Source organism: Macaca mulatta, chromosome 20, assembly GCF_049350105.2.
Source record: "Macaca mulatta isolate MMU2019108-1 chromosome 20, T2T-MMU8v2.0, whole genome shotgun sequence".
Classification (NCBI taxonomy): Eukaryota; Metazoa; Chordata; class Mammalia; order Primates; family Cercopithecidae; genus Macaca; species Macaca mulatta.
The window spans coordinates 28012545-28034144 of record NC_133425.1 but is presented as its reverse complement, the minus strand read 5'-3'; the positions used below and the strand labels follow the sequence as shown (position 1 = coordinate 28034144).

The window sequence follows — 21600 nt, the reverse complement described above, 5'->3', positions numbered from 1 at the left end:
AGGCCCTGGGCAGTGCCAGCCTCTGGACCCGTCTGCTGCGCTGCGTTGCGCTGGCTGTGTGCTGGGCTGTCTCTGCTGTGGGGCTGCAGTGGGGGGGCGGGGTGTCTGGGGACGCAGGTGAGTAGAGGAGGAACTGGCGGGGTGGTAAGCTTCTGAGCCTCCAGGTAAGTATGTGCCTGGGAGATGCACCTGGGAGGGACCTCGCTGCCCTCCCGCCGCCTGCCTCATCTCTTCTCTTTCCCCTTCCAGATCCAGAAGATGAAAGAAGGAAGTGAACATCCTTTTGCCCTGTCCTCCCCACCCTGATAGTGACGCATCTTCAGGCACAGCTGTGGCACAGACCCCCGTCCTGTCCCCCACACCCCTGTCATGTGTCTGTTTATAAACATGACCCCTTCCCTTTCCTTCCCCCTCGGCCACCCACCTCCCTCTCAACCTTGTAAATCCCCTTTCCCAACTCCGAGGGGCTTGCAGGGACAAGGCGACCGACTGCGCTGAGCTGCTTATTTATTGAAAATAAATGACAGAAAAGTCTGGCCTTGCTTCTGTGCGCGCTTGGAGGCGTGGGTCGCCGCTGTGGACAAGCGTCTTAGTGTCATGCAGACCAGAAGGCAGCTGCCCGTCCCAGGGCCAGGGCCCACCTCACTGCCTCTGATAGGGACTCCCAGCCCCCATGGCTCGGCTGTGCCCTGGGCAGGGGACAGGCTGGGGGCAGGGGAGGGCTGGAGCCCAGGAGGCAGCACAGCAGCCAGAAAGTCGCAGGCCTGAGCCTGCACCTTTGGTTCCAGGAGGGGCTTGGGCCCCTCACCCAGGTGTAATCCCTGAGAGCAGGAGGCCCAGCCACCCTGGGAGGAGGCGCTGGAGGGTAGGGCAGAGGTGGCCCCATCAGTCCCCTCAACCCCAGGCTTGGGGACGGTGGAGAAGCCACCCAAGACCCCAGAGCCAGGCCTCACGGTTCTGGAGTGGGGAAAGGCGTCTTTCCCAGGGCGGGGGTGGGGACACCCTGACCCCCTCAGGTGTCCTTGATGTCCCTGATGTCCGTGAGTGGCGCCTCATCCATGATGCTGCGCACCTGCTCCAGGGTCTCTGCCTGGCGGATCCGCTCCAGGCGCACCTGTGCGGTCAGACGAGGGGAGCAGAGGGCACTTGGTGGGGAAATGCAGCCTCTACCCCACCTGCTAGCCCCCAAGGGCAGGGCCTGTGACCAGTGGACCCAGTGGCCACCTCTGTGGGGCTGAGGCCACAAATGCCCTGAGCGTCCACCATGCCCTGTACTGAGGGCTTCAGGCGACTGACCAAGGTGCACACGAGAGTTTCAGGGTTTTTTGAGCAATAGCTCAGGACAGGACCATGCCAGCCCCAGGAGGAAGAAAGGACTCCCTTAACCAGGGGACTGTCCTTGCAAGACCCAGGAGAGGTCACCCGGAGTGGAGCCAGCCAGTCCGGCAGGGCTGGGACAGGCCGTACCTGGAGGGCCTGGGACAGTCGCACGAAGTCCCTCTGCACCTGCTCACTGGTCTCCAGCTCTGCCTGCAGCCGCAGCACCTTGGCCCTCTGTTCTGAGAGGTCTGGGAGCTGGGCCTGCGGGGACAGACACCACACTGAGCTCGGCCTGGCTTAGCCTGGGCCAGATGGGAGGGTGTGTGGCCCCAGCACGGGAGTTCCCAACACAGTAGCCCCTTCTACACCGCCCCTGACTCCAACCTCCTCTGTCTGGCTTGGCCAAGCCCAGCCGTTGCCCCAGGGCTTCCTCCCACCTGGCCTGAGGGAGACACAGAGGGCGGGAGGGGCAGGGGAGGGTCCCTCTCCTCCCAGTCCCCCTGCCCTTCCCCTCACCTTGCTCTCTTCCTGCTGCACCCGCTCCATCTCCGTCCTCAGGCTGCACAGGGAGGCTGAGAAGTCAGGGCAGGGCGAGACGTCAGGGCCACGCCTTCTCCCTTTTCCCACCTAGCCCAGCCAGCGTGGGTGATCCCCAAGATCACCTCCAGCACACACTCACCCTCCAGCACCTCTGTGGGAAGGAAAGAGAGAGAGGTCAAGGCCAGCGGTGCACCACCGCCTCTCCCCCACCGCCTCTCTCCCCTCCCCGCTGCTGCCAAGGAGCCCCGGTGGCTCCTTGCAGGGCCGACAGGGGCCCTGGGCCCGGGGTTGGGGGCTCGTGCCCCTCCCCTCACCTGTGTCCTCCCGCTGCACCCTCAGCTGCCCCTCCAGGCTGGCCCTGGCTGCCGTCTCCTCCTCCAGAGCCTCCCGCAGCGTCACAATCTCGATCCGCAGGCGCTCTGCCCCGTGTTCCTGGGCCTGCAGCCGGGCCCTCGCCTCCTGCCGCGTGCGGCGCAGCAGCTGCTGCAGCTCCTGGAAGGGAAGGAGTCGTCACCTGCTGGGCCGGGGCAGGAGGGCAGCAGGGCAGGGGCCACCAGCCAGACCGGGATTGTGGGGAGGAATGAGGAAGGAAGGAAGGATGGAAGCAAATGGCTAAAGCAGGGAAGAGCCCAAAATGCCCATCGTTTGGGTGGCGGATAGACGGCGCTCCGGTCCAGCGGAGGAAGCTCAGGACATAGGGTCACGCCCCACACTGTGGAGGGCGCTCAGGAAGAGTCCCAACCAGAAAGTTCAGCAGATTACCTACAGCAAGAGCCCCTTGCCGGGTGCGAAGGCTCACACCTGTAATCTCACTACTTTGGGAGGCCGAGGTGGGCGGATTACGTGAGGTCAGGAGTTCGAGACCAGCCTAACCAGTAAGATGAAATCCCGTCTCTACTAAAAATACAAAAATTAGGCCGGGCGCGGTGGCTCACGCCTGTAATCCCAGCACTTTGGGAAGCCAAGGCCGGCGGATCACGAGGTCAGGAGTTTGAGACCAGCCTGGCCAATATGGTGAAACTCTATTTCTACTAAAAATACAGAAAATAGCCGGGCGTGGTGGTGTGCGCCTGTAGTCCCAGCTACTCGGGAGGCTGAGGCAGAAGAATCACTTGAACCCAGGAGGCGGAGGCTGCAGTGAGTTGAGATCATGCCACTGCACTCCAGCCTGGGCGACAGAACAAGACTCCATCTCAAACAGAAACAAAAACAAAAACAAACAACAACAACAACAAAAAAGCCAGCTGGTGGCCTGCGCCTGTAATCCCAGCTACTCAGGAGGCTGAGGCAGGAGAATCGCTTGAATCAAGGAGGTGGAGGTTACAGTGAGTCGAGCTGGTGCCACTAGACTCCAGCCTGGGCAACAGAGCGAGACTCTGTCTCTAAAAATAAAATAAAATAAGGCTGGGCACGGTGGCTCAAGCCTGTAATCCCAGCACTCTGGGAGGCCGAGACGGGCGGATCACGAGGTCAGGAGATCGAGACCATCCTGGCTAACACGGTGAAACCCCGTCTCTACTAAAAAATACAAAAAACTAGTGGGGCGAGGTGGCGGGCGCCTGTAGTCCCAGCTGCTCGGGAGGCTGAGGCAGGAGAATGGCGGGAACCCGGGAGGCGGAGCTTGCAGTGAGCTAAGATCTGGCCACTGCACTCCAGCCTGGGCGACAGAGCGAGACTCCGTCTCAAAAAAAAAAAATTAAATAAATAAATAAAATAAAATAAACCCTTTCGTAAAACTCAAGAACAATGAAACTTAAGCACCACACTGTACATGTAATGAAAACACCAAAGAAGACCGCGAGGGCAAAGCAGAGTCAAGGAATGGGGAGGAGGTGCCCGGAAGTGGACGGATCTCAGGGTGGGGAGGGCACCTCAGGGATCTTTTTTATTGTTTTTTGTCTTTTGCTTTTTTTTTTTTTTTGAGACAGGGTCTCATTCTGTGGCTCAGGCTGGAGTGTAGTGACACGATCACAGCTCACTGTAGCCTCAACCTCCTAGGCTCAAGCGTTCCGCCTCAGACACTTGAGTTGCTAGGACAACAGGTGGAGGCCACCACACCCGGCTAATTTTTGTATTTTTTGTAGAGACAGGGTCTCAACTATGTTGCCCAGGCTGATCTTGAACTCCTGGGCTCGAGTGATCCTCCTGTCTCAGGCTCCTAAGTAGCTGGGACTATGGGCACAAGCCACCAAGCCCAGCTAGTATTTTTATTTTAGTTTTTTATAGAGACAGGATCTTGCTTTGTTGCCCAGGTTGGTCTTGAACTCCTGGGCTCAAATGATCCTCCTGCCTCAGCCTCCCAAACTGCTGCGATCATAGGTGTGAGCCACTGTACCCAGCCACCAGGTGATCTATTTCTAATCAATTTATTAATAAGCCATATTATTATTTTGAGATGGAGCCTTGCTCTGTCGCCTAGGCTGGAGTGCAGTGGTGTGATCTTGGCTCACTGCAACTTCCACCTCCCAGGTTCAAGTGATTCTTCTGCCTTAGCGTCCCGAGTAGCTGGGATTATGGTCATGAGCCACCACGCCCAACTAATTTTTTTTTTTTTAAGACAGAGTTTCGCTTTTGTCGCCCAGGCTGGAGTGCAATGGCGCAATCTCAGCTCACCACAACCTCCGCCTTCTGGGTTCAATAGATTCTCTAGCCCCAGCCTCCCGAGTAGCTGGGATTACAGGTGCCCGCCACCACACCAGGCTAATTTTTGTATTTTTAGTAGACATGGGGTTTCAATATGTTGGGCAGGCTGGTCTCTAACTCCTGACCTCAGGTGATCCACCCACCTTGGCCTCCCAAAGTGCTGGGATTACAGGCGTGAGCCACCGCACGCGGCTCCGACTAATTTTTTTTGTATTTTTAGTAGAGATGGGGTTTCACCATGTTGGCCAGGCTGGTCTCAAATTCCTGACCTCAAGTGATTCGCCCACCTCAGCCTCCCAAAGTGCTAGGATTACAGGTGTGAGCCATCATGCCTGGCTAATAAGCCATATTATAAAGAAATGAAGTTGACAAAGGCCAGGCATAGATCCATGATGGCAGCTTGCTATGAACCAAAGATTATGACGAATTCAATCTTGTGGCTCACGTGTCACTTAAAAATAGCAAACCAACCAAATGACTGCTTCCTTCCTGCCAAGCATTCCGTTAACTATTTTCTTTTGATGCCAGTGCTGGAAAGGGTGTATGGTTCCATTTCTCAGATGAGGAAACTGAGCCTTAGAGAAGGCAAATGAGTTGGCCAAGCAAATATACAGCACCCTGGCTGGTCCCGACCAATGCTCTGCTCTGCCTGGGGAGGAGGGGCCCTCACGGTGGCTCCAGGCTCTCAGTGCCCACACTCGGCTTACTGGCACAGAGCTGGGCAGTGATTCCTCCTCGCCCTGCTCCTGCTGCAGGCCCTGGGGGGCTGAGGATGGCAGCTGCTCGGCTCGGAGCCCTTGGTTTTCCTCATTCAACCGCTTTACCTCGTGGTGCAGGCACTTGTGGGTGGTGACCAGCTCCGCCTGTGGATGGACAGTTAGTACAAGGTAATGAAGAGGACAGGCATCTCCAGGCCCTAGGAGGCCAAACCTCCTTGAACCCTCCTCCCAGGCTGACAGCAAGAGAGCCCATGCCCCTTCTGCTCCTGAGCAAGGAAGGATCACTTTTTGCTACCAAGCTCTTCAGACACCCCGTCCCTGCTAACACGCAGGTTACAGGCTGCTACCAGGGCCCAAGCTGGGTATTTTCTTTGGTCCATACACACACACACACACACACACACACACACACACACAGACACACACACACACACACACACACACACACACACACATATTTATTTAAATATATATAAATTTAAATTTAAAAAACATATGTTTTTTTGAGACAGAGTCTCCCTCTGTCACCCAGGCTGGAGTGCAACGGCGTGATCTCAGCTCACTGCAACCTCCGCCTCCCAGGTTCAAGCGATTCTCCTGCCTCAGCCTCCCAAGTAGCTGGAATTACAGGCGCCCACCATCATGCCTGGCTAATATTTGTACTTTTAGTCAAGACGGGGTTTCAGCATGTTGGTCAGGCTGGTCTCAAACTCTTGACCTCAGATGATCCACCTGCCTCGGCCTCCCAAAGTGCTGGGGTTACAGGTGTGAGCCACTGTGCCTGGCCCATATATATTTCTTAAACCCTAAAGTAGTTGCCAACTCTAAAAATTGAGAGACAAGCCAGGTGTGGTGCTACACACCTATAATCCTGGCTACGGGGGAGGTCAAGGTGGGAGGGTCACTTGAGGCCAGGAGTTTGAGACCAGCCTGGGCAACATAGTGAGACCCCAACTCTACAAAAAAATTTATAAATTAGCTGGGCATGGTGGTGTAAGCCTGTAGTCCCAACTGTTCAGGAGGCTAAGGCTGCAGGATTGCTTGAGCCCAGCAAGTTGACGCTTCAGTGAGCTATGATTGAACCACTGTACTCAAGCCTGGGTGCTGAGCAACACACCATCTCTTAAAACAAAATAGCAGACAATACACAAATATTCGTATTTTTGGTTTCTCTTGAAAAATCAGAAAATCTGGCAGCAGTGAACCTGTGTTCTTAGGTGGCCACGGTCAGCAGAGCCCAGAGGCAGGAGCACCTTGCAGGAACCTCCGGTTCCAGGCTGCCTACTGCCCTCCTGCCCTACACCTGGCCCTGTTCAATCACGTATGTCTCCTCCCCAGTCTTGGTCAGCATCTGATTTGCTTTTTTTTTTTTTTTTTTTCTTTGAGACAGAGTTTTGCTCTTTCACCCAGGCTGAAGTGCAATGGTGTGATCTTGGCTCACTACAACCTCTGTCCCCGGGTTCAAGCGATTCTCCTGCCTCAGTCTCCTGAGTAGCTGGGATTGCAGGTGCCCGCCATGATGCCTGGCTAATTTTTGTATTCTTAGTAGAGATGGGGTTTTGCTGTGTTGGCCAGGCTCGAACTCCTGACCTCAGGTGATCCAACTGCCTAGGCCTCGCAAAGTGCTAGGATTACAGGTACGAGTCACCTTGCCCAGCCAGATTTGCTTTTAATCCTCATGACTCTGCAAACTAGGCCCCATTATGTCAGTTTTATAGATGGTGAGACAGAGGCTGGGAGTCTGGGATTAGCTCAAGATCAAACAGCTCTGTGTGGCTGCAAAGGCCCTGTTCTGGCCACGGCACCAGCTGCCCCAAAACCCTCTTACCTACCTGGCACCAGTTCCGGGGTGCGGCCTGAGCAGCTGGAGACAGGACAGGTGCCTTGACTTCCCACGTGCCCCCTTCCACCACATGCAACTGATTCCTGCTGGACTCCTCACCCTCCTTCCCCGGGGCTCGCAGGTACTCACCATCTGCAGCTGTACCCGCTCCTGGGCCTGGCTCACAGTCCCCTGCAGGGTCTGCAGCAGCTGCTCTGAGTTCTGGACCTGGGCCAGGAGCACCTGCATCTGGGTTGGAGGGAGGGTGAAAGTGAGGGCAGGGGGATGTCAGGGGGCGGAAGGCAACCAGAGGCCTGGCTGGGGCTGCAGTGGCGGCAGGGACCCACCTGCTTGGCACAGTCCTCGTTGCTCCGTCTCAGGCCCTCTTGGAGCTCGTCCCGCTCGCGGCTGACGCTCTCCAGGTCCTTCTGCAGCTGTCGGCCCTGCCACAGACCCTGCCTTCAGCCTGCATCTCCTGGGAACTTAGGACCCCCTCACCACACTTCTCGTGGCCCACCTCTGCAGGGAAGTGCCCTCACCCACACAGTCCATCGAGTTACAGGCCCAGCCATCCATTCTCTTCCCTTCACTCCCCACCCATCAGCAGGCCCTGCCGGGTCCATCTCCAAAGTGGATTCCACAGTGCCAGGTGCAGTGGCTCATGCCTGTAATCCCAGCACTTTGGGAGGCTGAGGCGGGCGGATCATTTGAGGTAAGGAGTTTACCGGGCCAACATGGTGAAACTCCATCTCTACTAAAAATACAAAAAGTTAGCTGGGTGTGGTGGTGGGACACCTGTAATCTCAGCTACTTGGAAAGCTAAGGTAGGAGAATCACTTAAACCCAGAAGCAGAAGTTGCAGGGAGCCGAGGTCGCACCACTGCACTCCAGCCTGGGTGACAGAGTGAAACTCCGTCTCAAAAAAAAAAAACAGGGCCGGGCACGGTGGTTCATATCTATAATCCCATCACTTTGGGAGGCCGAGGTGGGCGGATCACGAGATCAAGACCATCCCGGCTAACACAGTGAAATCCTGTCTCTACTAAAAATACAAAAAAATTAGCCAGGCATGGTGGCGGGCACCTGTAGTCCCAGCTACTCAGGAGGCTGAGGCAGGAGAATGGCGTGAACCCGGGAGGCAGAGCTTGCAGTAAGCCGAGATCGTGCCACTGCACTCCAGCCTGGGCGACAGAGTGAGACTCCATCTAAAAACAAAAAAGTGGATTCCACATCCACCCATTTCTTCCTGTCTCTGTGGCCATCCCCTGGTCCAAGGTATCACCTTCCCGTACACCACAGTCCCAGCCTCTCAGCTTCTCCTGTGGCCCCTACCCCAACACACGCCCAAGTAAGCTTTTTTTTTTTTTGAGATGGGGTCTCACTCTGTGACCCAGGCTGGAGTGCAGTGGTGCACGATCTCGGCTCACTGCAGCCTCGACCTCCTGGGCTCAAGCAAGCCTCTCACCTCAACCTCCCAGAGTAGCCTGGATCATAGGCCTGTGCCACCGCACCCAGCTACTTTTTTGTATTTTTTTGTAGGACAAGGTTTCGTCATGTTGCCCGGGCTGATCTCAAACTCCTGGATTCCAGCATTCCGCCCACCTCAGCGTCCCAAAGTGCTGAGATTACACACGTGAGCCACTGCACCCGGTCCCAAGTGAACTTTTGAAAGCCTGGAGCTGGGAGGCTTCTCCCTTGCTTAAAATTAACCCTGCAGGTGCTTCCCACATCTCCTAAGATGCACAATGCACAACCGGCCCCCAAGGGCGGACTCATGTGGTCCTGCCTTTCTTTCTGATCTCTTCTCTCCTCCCCGGTGGCCTTCCTGTTCCTCAGACACACTGTGGTCTCTCCATCCTCGGGGCCTTTGAACTCACAGGTCCTTGTGCCCTGGTCTTTTTTTTTTTTTTTGCGACGGAGTTTCACTCTTGTTCTCTTGTTGCCCAGGCTGGAGTGCAATGGCGCGATCTCGGCTGACTGCAACTTCCGCCTCCTGGGTTCAAGTGATTCTCCCGCCTCAGCCTCCCAAGTAGCTGGGATTACAGGCATGCGCCACCACGCCTGTCTCCATGTTGGTCAGGCTGGTCTTGAACTCTCAACCTCAGGTGATCTGCCCGGCTCGGCCTCCCAAAGTGCTGGGATTACAAAAGTGAGCCACCATGCCCAGCCTGCCCTTTAAGAGCTCCTCCTCCCACCATCTGGGTCTCAGCTCCAGCCTAAACCCAGGTCAGTCTCCCTCACTGCCCGTCTCTATCCCATAACCCTGTTTAGTTTTTTTTTCTGGGCATCTCCCTGGTGACAACGTCTTCCCCATGTATCCATGTGCATTTTTGTTAAAAGCACCTTTACTGAGTTATAAGTTCTTTACCATATAATTTACCCATGTGAAATGTACAATTCATTTTTTTGCATCACATTACTATTATTATTATTATTATATTTTGAGACAGAGTTTCACTCTTGTTGCCCAGGATGGAGTGCAATGGCAGGATCTCGGCTCCCTACAACCTCCGCCTCCCCAGTTCAAGCAATTCTCCTGCCTCAGCCTCACGAGTAGCTGGGATTACGGGCATGCACCACCACACCCAGCTAATTGTTATATTTTTAGTAGAGATGAGGTTTCACCATGTTGTCCAGGCTGGTCTCGAACTCCTGACCTCAGATGATCCACCCACCTCGGCCTCCCAAAGTGCTGGGATTACAGACATGAGCCACCACGCCTGGCCTTTTCTTTTCTTTCTTTTTTTTTTTTTTTTGAGACAGGTTCCCACTCTGTGACCCAGGATGGAGTGCGGTGGCATGATCTTGGTTCACTGCAGCCTCAATCTCCTGGGCTCAAGCAATCCTCCTGCCTCAGCCTCCCAAGTAGCTGGGACTACAGGTGCACACTTGGCATTTTTTTTTTTTTTAATTTTTGTAAAAAGACAGGGTCTCACTATGTTGCCCAGACTGGCCTTGAACTCCTAGCCACAAACAATCTTCCCACTCAGCTTCCGAGTGGCTGGGATGGCAGGTGTGAGCCACCGCACCTGGCCCCTGTGCATGTTTACATCTGCCTGCCTTCACTAGGAGGGGGGCCTCTCTTCTCCCTGTGGAAGCTCCGGCTCTAGCTCTGGGTCTGAACACAGGCGGTGCAGGGGAAGCGTCCAGCAGAGAGGGGGATGGCGCACCCCGCCACCCTGCCCACAACACTCACCTCCATCTGCAGCTGCTCCCACTGGGTGTCTGGGACAAGCTGGTAGCCAGGAGGGGGCAGGTAGATGCCCTCGGGAACCAGGGTGCCCGTAGACACCAGCGAGGCCGTCTCTTCCTGTTCAGGGCTCAGGCCCTGGCGGCTGCGGGGCAGGGAGGAGCTGCTGCCGACCCCACCGCCAAGAGAGAAGGAGGAGATGGAGGCGCTGTCATCGCAGTTGTGAGCGAAGGCCTCAGCTGCCGGACCCCCATCTCCGCTCAGCTCCTCCAGAGGCTCCAGCGGGGGCGATGGGTCCCGGGACAGGGGCAGCAACTCCGTGGAGTCGTGCAGGGAAGGGGCATGCCGGGGACGTCTCTAGGGAAGGGGGCAGGGAAGAGGCTGGGGGGCCAGGGTCCTCTGGCACCCCTCCTTCCCCAGCGCCCCCTGGCCGCGCCCTCACCTGGATCTCCTGTATCAGCTCCTCGGCCCTCAGCAGCTTCGCCTTCAGCTCCTCGATCTCCTTCTCCATGGGCAGAACAATCTCCCGCAGCTTCTCCGAGTCCTCGTGGGCCTGGAGGGAGTGGCGTTTGGCAGCAGTAGTTCCCCCCCTCCTGAGTGCTGAAGCCCCAGGTCTGTTCAGAGCTTCCTCTGCAAGCACATCAGCTCTCCTAATCCTCCCTAGAAGGTGCTGTCTACCCTCATTCCAGAGATAAGAACACAGAGGCTCTAGAAGCTTCCACGACTTGCCCCAGGGCATAAGGGCAAGGATGAAGGTCATGACTTCTTCCTGTGGCCCTGTCACTCACCATATCTTCCTTCCCCAATATCCATTTTTTCCTTTTGTCATAGAACTTTACCTTTTTTTTTTTTTTGAGATGGAGTCTTGCTCTATCACCCAGGCTGGGCTGCAGTGGCACAATCTCGGCTCCCTGCTACCTCCACCTCCTGGGTTCAAGCCATTCTCCTGCCTCAGCCTCCCCAGTAGCTGGGATTACAGGCACGCATCACCATGCCCAGCTAATTTTTGTATTTTTAGTAGAGACGTGGTTTCACCATGTTGGCCAGGCTGGTATCGAAGTCCTGACCTCGTGATCTGCCAGCCTCGGCCTCCCAAAGTGCTGGGATTACAGGCTTGAGCCACCGCATCCGGCTTTTTAAAAAAATTTTTTTAAAGAGATGAGCTCTCTTTCCGTTCCCCAGGCTGGAGTGCAGTGGTGCAATCGCGTCCCACTGTAGCCCTCCATCTCCAGGACTCAAGCCATCCTCCTGCCTCAGCCTCCTGAGTAGCTGGGACCACAGGCATGTGCACCAATGGGGTAATTTTTATATTTTTTGTGGAGACAGGATATTCCTATGTTGTCCAGACTGGTTTTGAATTCCTGGACTCAAGTGATCCTCGCACCTCAGCCTCCCAAGGTTGGGCATTACCAGTGTAATTCCCAGCATCTGGGTTGGGATTACACCAATGCCCAGCGCACCTCACATTGTTAGTTGGGCATGTAGTCTAAATCCTAGAATACCATCCACATTTACCTGCTTCCTTGCAACTAAACAAATCATCTGGCTAAGTTCCAGCTACTGAGATAGAAACAGATGAGCCAAGGGGACCTTCCAGGACAACTCTTTATTTTATATGTATTATTATTACATTTTTTTTTAGATGGAGTCTCACTTTGTTGCCCAGGCTAAAGAGGACTGGCATGATCTTGGCTCATTGCAACCTCTGCCTTCCAGGTTCAAGCAATTCTCTTGCCTCAGCCTCATGAGTAGCTGGGATTACAGGCATCCCGCCACTACGCTCGGCTAATTTTTGTATTTTTAGTAGAGATGGGGTTTCACTATTTTGGCCAGGCTGGTCTCAAACTCCTGAGACCACCCACCTCGGCCTCCCAAAGTGCTGGGATTACAGGTGTGAGCCACCGTGCCTGGCCCAGGACAACTTTTATTTATTTTGATAAGAAGTTTCATTCTTAGGCCGAGGCGGGTGGATCACAAGGTCAGGAGATCGAGACCACGGTGAAACCCCATCTCTACTAAAAATACAAAAAATTAGCCAGGCGCTGTGGTGGGCGCCTGTAGTCCCAGCTACTCAGGAGGCTGAGGCAGGAGAATGGCGTGAACCTGGGAGGCAGAGCTTGCAGTGAGCCGAGATCACGCCACTGCACTCCAGCCTGGGGGACAGAGCGAGACTCCGTCTCAAAAAAAAAAAAAAGGAGTTTCACTCTTGTTGCCTAAGCTGGAGTGCAATGGCACTATCTCCTCTCACTGCTACCTCTGCCTCCCAGGTTCAAGCAATTCTCCTGCCTCAGCCTCCCAAGTAGCTAGAATTACAGGTGCATGCCACCACGCCCAGCTAATATTTTTGTATTTTTAGTAGAAGGGGGTTTAACCATGTTGGCCAGGCTGGTCTCGAACTCCTGAGACCACCCACCTCAGCCTCAAATGATCTGCTCGCCTCAGCCTCCCAAAGTGCTAGGATTACAGGTGTGAGCCACCGTGCCTGGCCTAGGACAACTCTTTAAAGGAAGAGGGTGTGCCTTTCTTTATTCCTCCTTCTCCTCCTTTTTGCTGGCTGGAATGTGGACATGATGGCTGGCACTCAAGCAGTCATCTTGGACCATGAGGCAATATATTACCTATGGCAAAACAGCAATATAGATGGAGCCTGCTTGACAACTTGTCGAGCTGCCTTACCAGTCCTGAAACGTCTACCTCTGGACTTGAAGGAAAAAACAAATTTCTGAGCCAGGTGCAATGGCTCACGCCTGTAATCCCAGCACTTTGGGAAGCCAAGGCGGTTGGATCACCGTCAGGAGTTTGAAACCAGCCTGGCCAACATGGCAAAACCCTGTGTGTACTAAAAATACAAAATTAGCCAGGCGTGGCAGTGGGCATCTGTAATCCCAGCTACTCAGGGAGACTGAGGCACGAGAATAGCTTGAACACGGGAGGTGGAGGTTGCAGTGAGCCGAGATCGCACCACAGAACTCCAGCCTGGGTGACAGAGTGAGACTCCGTCTCTGAAAAAAAAAAAAAATTTCTGGCCAAGTGCAGTGGCTCACGCCTGTAATCCCAGCACTTTGGGAGGCCAAGGTGGGCGGATCACAAGGTCAGGAGTTTGACACCAGCCTGGCCAACATGGTGAAACCCCGTCTCTACTAAAAATACAAAAATTAGCTGGGTGTGGTGGTGCACGCCTGTAATCCCAGCTACTTGGGAGGCTGAGGCAGGAGAACTGCTTGAACCGGGACCTGGAATGCGGAGGTTTCAATGAGCTGAGATGGTGCCACTGCACTACAGCCTGGCGGCAGAGCAAGACTCTGTCTCAAAAAAAAAAAAAAAGAAAAAAAAAAAGATGTCGCATTTAAGCCACTGTTAATTTGGGTTTTCAATCACATGCAGGCAAATTTCATCCTAATCAATTTGTTCTCCCACACTCCCAACACCACCATAGAGCTGACTATATTTTCCCATCTCTTTTCAAGCTTAGGATCCTGCTGACGTTGAGCAGCCAACAGCCTCTACACATCTCCACTTGTATGTCCCACAGGCTCCTCTAACCATAGACATCCAAAACAAACCACTCAGGGATGCTGTTCTTCCGGCCACAAGCACTCAGTCAGCGAGAACGGCCCTGCTGGCCACAAGCTGTTCAAGGCAGAAATCTGCCAGTCATCCCTGTCCCCGTCACTCCCCACTTCTAGTTCATGCCCTTTCCACTTCTTGAATCACTTGAAATCTTCTCAAGCAAGCTCAGTTTAATCCTCCAAATCTCTTTTTCTTTTTTGAGATGGAATCTTGCTCTGCTGCCCAGGCTGGAGTGCAGTGGTGCGATCTCGGCTCACTGCAACCTCTGCCTACTGGGTTCAAGAGATTCTCCTGCCTCAGTCTCCCGAGTAGCTGGGATTACAGGCGCCCGACACCATGCCTGGCTAATTGTTGTACTTTTTTAGTAGAAACAGAGTTTCCCCATGTTGGCCAGGCTGGTCTCAAACTCCCGACCTCAAGTGATCTGCCCACCTCAACCTCCCAAAGGGCTAGGATTACAGGCGTGGGCCACCACGCCCAGCCCTGATGCTCCCTTCACTGTGTTGGGCGGCTTTCATTGAGCGGGGCCCTGTCCTTTACCAACCTGCTGAGGTGCTCCCTGAGGAACACTCCGGATGCACGGGGCAGCCCGGATGCTGGAAAGATGTGGCTTGAAGGTCTTTGTTTCATGGGCTCCTGTCTTCATCTTTGTCTTTCTAACTAGGTAATTGACACCATCCCTGAGCCTCAGTTTCCTTATGCATGAAATAAGAATATTAATTGAAGTATCTATCTCACAGGTCTGCTGTAGGATCAAATGAAGTAACAATGCAAATTTGCTTTGAAAGATGAAGCATGTGATAATAAATATGTGCTTCCTATAATTGTTAATAACAGCAATAATAAAGGAGGTGACATATCATAGAGATTAAGAACACTTTCGAACCAGCCTGGGCGCGGTGGTTCACGCCTGCAATCCCAGCACTTTGGGAGGCAGAGGCGGGTCGATCACTGGAGGTCAGGAGTTCGAGACCAGCCTGGCCAACACGGCGAAACCCCGCCCCTACTAAAAATACAAAAAAATTAGCCGGGCATGGTGGCAGGTGCCTGTAATTCTAGCTATTCAGGAGGCTGAGGCAGGAGAATCAGTTGAACCCAGGAGGCAGAGGTGGCAGTGAGTCGAGATCACGCGACTATACTCCAGCCTGGGTGACAGAGCAAGACTCTCTCAATAATAAATAAATCAGTAAATAAAACCAGCCTGCCTAGACTTTTTTTTTTAAGAGACAGGGTCTTACTCTGTCACCCAAGCTGGAGTGCAGTGATGTGATCATAGCTCACTGCAGGCTTGATTTCTGGCTCAAGTGATCCTCCCATGTCAGCCTCTTGAGTAGCTGGGACTACACGTGTGCACCACCATGCCCAGCTAATTTAACAAAAAAATTTTTTACAGATGGGATCTTGCTATGGTGCCCAGGCTGGAGTGCAGTAGTAAGAGCATAGCTCACTGCGGCTTCAAGCTCCTGGCCTCAAGTGATCCTCCTGCCTTGCCTTTCCAAAGTGCTGGGATTATAAGCATGAGTCAGGCTTCTGCTTAGATTTTAAAATCTCAACTCCATTCCCTTTTATGTGCATAAACAGGAGAAGTACTGCATTTCCCTGAGCCTTACTGTACTCATCTGATAAATGGATCTAATAGAACTCCCTTACAGGGAATGGACTGGGGAGGCTCTGTCAAGCACTAAGCACAGTGCCTAAAGCATCAGAGGTATCTTTTTTTTTTTTTAAGACGAAGTCTCGCTCTGTTGCCCAGGTTGGAGTACAGTGGCACAATCTTAGCTCACAGCAGCCTCTGCCTCCTGGGTTCAAGTGATCCTCCTGCCTCAACCTCCTGAGTAGCTGGGATTATAGGTGTGCGCTACAGGCTGATTTTTGTATTTTGAGTAGAGACAGGGCTTCACCATGTTGACCAGGCTGGTCTCGAACTCCTGACCTCAAGTGATCCACCTGCCTTGGCCTCCCTAAGTGTTGGGATTACAGGTGTGAGTCACTGCACCAAGCCAGGAGGTAGCAATATATCACCAAGCGGTAATGTCCGCCAGGAACAGTCAATATTTAATAACAGTAAGAAATTTTTTTGTTACCCTTAAGTGTAAGTTTCCTTTCCTCTACATAACTTAATTTTGGAGCTAAGCGAACTTGGTCACCCACTAATAAGGGGCAAGCCAGGACCCTATGGAGCACAGAGCCAAGCTCTCAACAACACCTGGTAACTTGGTGCTATTCCTAGAATCACTGCTGGGTGCCCTGCACCCCATGACCGGGCAATGGGACATCCACAGTCCTTAACATCCTTCCAAATCCCAGGGCAGTGGGGAAACCATCCCAACCCCAACCTTTTCCATCTGCTTCTCCAGGGAGTCCAGGGGGTGGGCCCGGGACAGCAGCTGCTTCAGGCGGCCCAGTTCCCGCTCCTTCTCCTCACAGTGCTGCTGCTGCTGCTGTCGCTCCTGCTTCAGGGCGGTGATCTGGGCTTCATAGCTACTGATGGAGTCTGGTGGGGGAGAGGGAGGGTCAATGAGCCGGTCCTGCCTGTGGGCGAGCAGGGGACCTTGATGCACTGACTCTTTCTGTGAGACAATCTACCATAGCGGTTGCCATGGCAGGCTTTGCAGAAATTGACCTTGGCAATCACTCAGCCTCTCTGTGCATCAGTGTCCTTAGGTGCAAAATGGGGAAACTACTGATCATCCTTCTGGTGGCTACAGATTAAATGAGATGACATATCTAAGATAGTATATAAAAAAATAAAAAATAAAAATAGATGAGATGACACAGGCAAGGTGTCCAGCCCTTTCTCAGGCACACAGAAGATGTGACACTGTTCCTATTAATATATACCAGGAACAGTCAATATTTAAGAACAGTAAGAATTTTTTTTTATTATTATCATTATTATTTTGAGACAGAGTCTCACTGTCACCCAGGCTGGAGTGCAGTGGTTCAATCCTGGCTCGCTGCAACCTCCGTCTCCCGGGTTCAAGCGATTCTTTTGCCTCAGCCTCCCATGTAGCTGGGATTACAGGTGCCCACCACCACGCCCAGCTAATTTTTCTATTTTAGTAGAGGTGGGGTTTTGCCATGTTGGCCAAGCTGCTCTTGAACTCCTGACCTCAAGCGGTCCACCTGTCTTGGCCTCCCAAACTGCTGGGATTATAGGTGTGAGCCACTGCTCCCAGCCTCATTTTTTTTAATTTTTGAGAAAGGATCTCACTCTGTCGCCCAGGCTGAAGTGTAGCGTCGCAATCATGACTCACTGCAACCTCAGCCTCCTGGGCTCAAGCAATCCTCCCACCTCAGTGTCCCGAGTAGCTGGGACTACAGGCACATCCTAGCACGCTTGGCTAAGTTTTGCATTTTTTGTAGAGACGGGGTCTCACCATGTTGCCCAGGCTGGTCTGGAACTCCTGAGCTCAAGCAATCCTCCCGTCTCAGCCTCCCAAAGTGCTGGGATTACAGGCATGAGCCACCACACCCGGCCCTTAATCATAGTCATAAATATTTACGCTGGATCAGACTGAGCTGGGCTCTGGAAATACAGAAATCAATCAAACACAAAGCCTGCCACCGGGAGCTCACAGTCCAATGAAGAGGGCGGCTGTGGCAATAGTTAGGATGCAGTATGGGAAGAGGTAAAGGAGAGGACCCTTCCTGGGCTTGGAGATGGCAGAGGAAGGAGCCCTCACTCTGCCTGCCTGCCCAGGCAGGAGAGGACAGTGGTAGACAGTGAAGGAGGGAAAGGATGCATGAGTTAACAGGACCAGTGTGAGCAGCGGAAGAGCTTCTTGGCTGGCATGGCTGCGGCATGGTGAGGTATGCTGGAGGTGTTGGAACAGCAAAGGCACCCAAGGAGACACTGGAAAGGAGGCAGTAGGAAGCTCCCAGGGCCTTGCATGTGACGCCAAGAGGTTTGGAACTTATCCTACAGGTCAGCAGGAGATGGAGGTGATGTTGGATAGATTATATACTTTTTTGTTGTTGTTGTTAGGGAGTCAGGGCCTGGCGCCGTGGCTCACACCTGTAATCCCGGCACTTTGGGAGGCCGAGGTGGGCAGATAACCTGAGGTCAGGAGTTCGAGACCAGCCTGGCCAACATGGTGAAACCCTGTCTCTACTAACACAAAATTTAACCAGGTGTGGTGGTGGGCACCTGTAATCCCAGCTACTTGGGAGGCTGAGGCAGGAGAACTGTTTGAACCCAGGAGGCGGAGGTTGCAGTGAGCCGAGATTGTGCCACTGCACTTCAGCCTGGGTGACAGAGCAGGACTCTGTCTCAAAAAAAGAAAACAAAAAAAAAGAGAGTCAGGGTATCCCTCTGTCACCTAGGCTAGAGTGCAGTGGCGAAATCATAGTTCACTGCAGCCTTAAACTCTTGGGCTCAAGTGAACCTCCCACCTCACCCTCCCAAGTAGCAGGGACCACAGGCACTTGCCACCATACCCAGCTAAGGGTCTCATTTTGGTGCCCAGGCTGGTTTCAAACTCCTGACCTCAACTGATCCTCTTACCTGAGTAACATGGACTTGTTTTATTTTTGGTAGAACCTGGTCATTTTTTGTTTGTATAGGGATTGACCTATTACTGTGCACTAACAGTAGAAGTAAAGGTTCAGCTGGGCCGGGTGTGGTGGCTCACACCTGTAATCCCAGCACCTTGGGAGGCCAAGGCAGGTGGATCACAAGGTCAGGAGATCGAGACCATCCTGGCTAACACAGTGAAACCCCATCTCTACTGAAAATACAAAAAATGGGGCCGGGCGTGGTGGCCCACGCCTGTAATCCCAGCACTTTGGGAGGCCAAGGCAGGTGGATCACGAGGTCAGGAGATTGAGACCATCCTGGCTAACACGGTAAAACCCCGTCTCTGCTAAAAATAAAATTAAAATAAAATTAGCCGGGTGTGGTGGCAGGCACCTGTAGTCCCAGCTAGCTGGGAGGCTGAGGCAGGAGAATGGCGTGAACCTGGGAGGCGGAGCTTGCAGTGAGCCGAGGTCGTGCCACTGCACTCCAGCCTGCGTGACAGAGTGAGACTCCATCTCAAAAAAACAAACAAAAAAACAAAAAAACAAACAAAACCAAAAAATACCCAAAAAATTAGCCGGGCGTGGTGGCACACACCTGTAGTCCCAGCTACTTGGGAGGCTGAGGCAGGAGAATCCCTTGAACCCAGGAGGCGGAAGTTGCAGTGAGCTGAGATCGCACCACTGCACTCCAGCCTGGGTAACAGAGTGAGACTCCATCTTAAAAAAAAAAAAAAAAAAAAAAAGGTTCAGCTGTTAGGCTGCTTGGCTGTTTTCCAGCTGTATGACTTTGGGCAAGTTATTTAACCTCTCCCGGCCTCAGAGCTTCCTCTGTAAAATGGAGATGGATAATAGTTCCTGCCTCACAGAGTTTGTTATGAAGATTAGTTACTCATAAAGCATTTAGCTCAGTGCCTGGCACACAGCGAGTGCTCAAAACATGCTACCTGGCCAGGCGTGGTGGCTCACACCTGTAATCCCAGCACTTTGGGAGGCCAAGGCCGGCAGATCATTTGAGCTGAGGAGTTCAAGGCCAGTCTGGGTAACATAGTGAGACCCTGTTTCCACAAAAAGTACAAAAAATTAGCCAGGCATGGTGGCATGCACCTGTAGTCCTGGCTACTTGGGAAGCTGAGGTAGGAGGATCTACTTGAGCCCAGGAGGTGGAGGTTGCAGTGAGCTGAGATCACACCAGTGTGGTGTGACACACTCCAGCCTGGGCGACAGAGTGAAACTCTTATTGACTCAAGAAAAAAAAAAAAAGCTAGCTATTGTTATTATTTAGGACACACCTGGTTTTTCCCATATAGTAGAGATAACAAGTTTCCCTTAATAAATGTATATAAAATTTTAAAATGTGGATCTATTTAAAGAACAAATACTAAGTAAATAGCAGAGTAAGTTGTACAAGGATGTATCTACATTGCACAGGCACGTGGATCCTGAAATGTGGGAAATACAGCCCCAGAGAAGTCTCCAGGAGCGGCTGTTAGAAAGGGAAATCGCATGGTGGGAAGGGAATTTTAGGAAGTTTACTCTGGAAGCCAATGTCAAGGCCAGACTATAGAGGGAGATCCGTGAGAAGGTTGGGACAAAAGTCCAGGAGAGAGTTGACAAGAGCCCCACCACAGCAGGGGCAGAGCAGCGGGGCAGCTCTGACATCTGTTTCAGAGGCTCTGGCTTCTGCTAGAGGAAGGAGAGTAGAAAACAGGATGAGCAGCTGGGGCTTCTGGAGCCAGAGGAGCAAGTACAGAGAACATGGGGTGGAGGCAGGGAAGCTGGTGCATGGCGTGGGGTGGAGGAGGGAGTGTCTGGGGAAGGCTAGAGAGCAGAGCATTAGACTCACAGAGACTGGGCCAGGGCTGATTCTATTTCCCAGAAGTCCAGACTAAAATGAGGTTGGTCTGGGGAACTGAGAAGTTTCTCACCCATCTTCAGGGTTGATCAATCATCAGTGAGGGACAAGAAATGACATGGGCAAGGCAACAGATAGAAGCTGGGAGCTAAACTTAGCTGTAACTGACAGAGCTGCTGCTATCACATGGAGTGCCTCTATGCAAATTTTAAAAGGGCGGCCCTTCCTCCGGCCATAGGCATGCCCTGAGCTAGGCAGCCCTGCTAACTTATCCCACAGCTTATCTGTGCCCCCGCATCCTTTTCTCGTCATGCACTCCCCAGTATGGGGCTGATGGGGAGTCTAGGTGATTCCCCCGTCTCACCTTTCAGGATGGCCTGCAGCGAGGCCACCTCCTCTTGGCACTGCCGCTGCACCGCAGCCACAGCCTCGGCCTTCGTGCTCTCGCTCACCTCTGCCACAGCCTTCATGGTTTCCATTTCTGCCAGGGCGCCTGCCAGCTCAGCCCGAAGCCGGCTGAGCTCACCTGACTCGGCCTCACCATTTGCCCCTTCCTGGGGCTGGGGGTCCTCCAGTGCTGTGGGGGACAGGGATAAGCTTCTCTTCCCATCTCTTAACACCCCAGGCCACCTACAGGATAAGCAAGTCCTGCAACCTAGTAATGTTGCCTTCACCCGGGACCGCCTTCACCTGGGCCCGCCCCGCTCACCTGGCACCGCCCCTGCCCCGCCCCGCCCCGCCCCGCCCCCTTTCCACTGGCTCTGCCGGGTGCTGCCTACACTCCATCTCTTCGCGGTGGCCAGTTTCACTCAATCCTCTCCTCAGTCCAACCCGGCCCCGCCCTCCCAATGGCCGCGCCCCTTCCTCACCGGGCCCCACCTCGCACCTGTCACTGGCTCTACCCCTTGAATGGCCGGGCCACGCCCCCTTTCGCCGAGAGCCCTAGGCCCCGCCCCCTTTTCCGACGGCGTGGCCCCGCCCCTTCCATCACCCCTCTCCACCCCCCATCCGCAGGTGGCTAGCTCGGCCCCGCCCCCAGTTCACCGCCCTCTGCGTGCACGGACGCCCCCTCACGTACCAGCCCCCGGCCGCCGCCGCCGCTTGTCGTTGTCCGCGGCCACCGGCGCAGCTGCCGCCATTGCCTCAGAGCAAACGGCGGATTCCCGCACTCCCTGGTGACGGAGCGCACCGCTTCCGGGTCCTCTCGGCTGTTTCCGGATCCGCTCGGCTGTTTCCGGATCGGCCCCGGGCTGGAGGCCCCGGACGGAGGATGGGGGGATTGCCGAGCCTCGGCCGGAGATTCCCGAGTCGGCCCCAGGCCCCGGCCCCGCCCCGGCTCTTCTTGGCTGGGTCAAGCGGTTTGGGAGTACTCCTGCGTTTCAAGCCCCGACGAGGATCCTTAAGAGGTCTTCCCAGGCGTCTC

At 53.9% G+C, this 21600-nt stretch overlaps 2 protein-coding genes across 17 annotated transcripts in view; one reads left to right on the top strand and one right to left on the bottom strand.

The window, feature by feature from the left end:
• Nucleotides 1-534, top strand: part of ATP2A1 (ATPase sarcoplasmic/endoplasmic reticulum Ca2+ transporting 1) — a 29519-nt gene extending 28985 nt beyond the window's left edge. For all 7 annotated transcript variants that reach the window (XR_013411626.1, XM_077985750.1, XM_077985749.1 and 4 more), the window contains one exon: nt 250-534. The gene's annotated coding sequence lies outside the window, so the exon portion shown is untranslated. The remainder of the gene's footprint in view (nt 1-249) is intronic.
• Nucleotides 491-21383, bottom strand: RABEP2 (rabaptin, RAB GTPase binding effector protein 2). 10 transcript variants are annotated; one of them, XM_015125856.3, is made up of 13 exons: nt 21256-21383; nt 20542-20754; nt 16141-16298; nt 10677-10787; nt 10241-10591; nt 7392-7487; nt 7195-7293; nt 5211-5366; nt 2175-2352; nt 2000-2011; nt 1837-1892; nt 1468-1581; nt 491-1114 (listed from the first exon to the last, which is right to left on the bottom strand). In XM_015125856.3, the coding sequence occupies exons 1-13, from the start codon at nt 21314-21316 to the stop codon at nt 1013-1015; spliced, it is 1707 nt and encodes a 568-aa protein (XP_014981342.1). In that variant the 5' UTR covers nt 21317-21383; the 3' UTR covers nt 491-1012. The 10 variants fall into 10 exon arrangements, with proteins under 10 accessions (XP_014981342.1, XP_077841928.1, XP_077841930.1 ...); XM_077985802.1 differs by lacking the exon at nt 2000-2011 and having other exon boundaries at nt 491-1145; nt 1423-1581; nt 2163-2352; XM_077985804.1 differs by lacking the exon at nt 2000-2011 and having other exon boundaries at nt 2163-2352.
• Nucleotides 21384-21600: the final 217 nt, after the last annotated feature.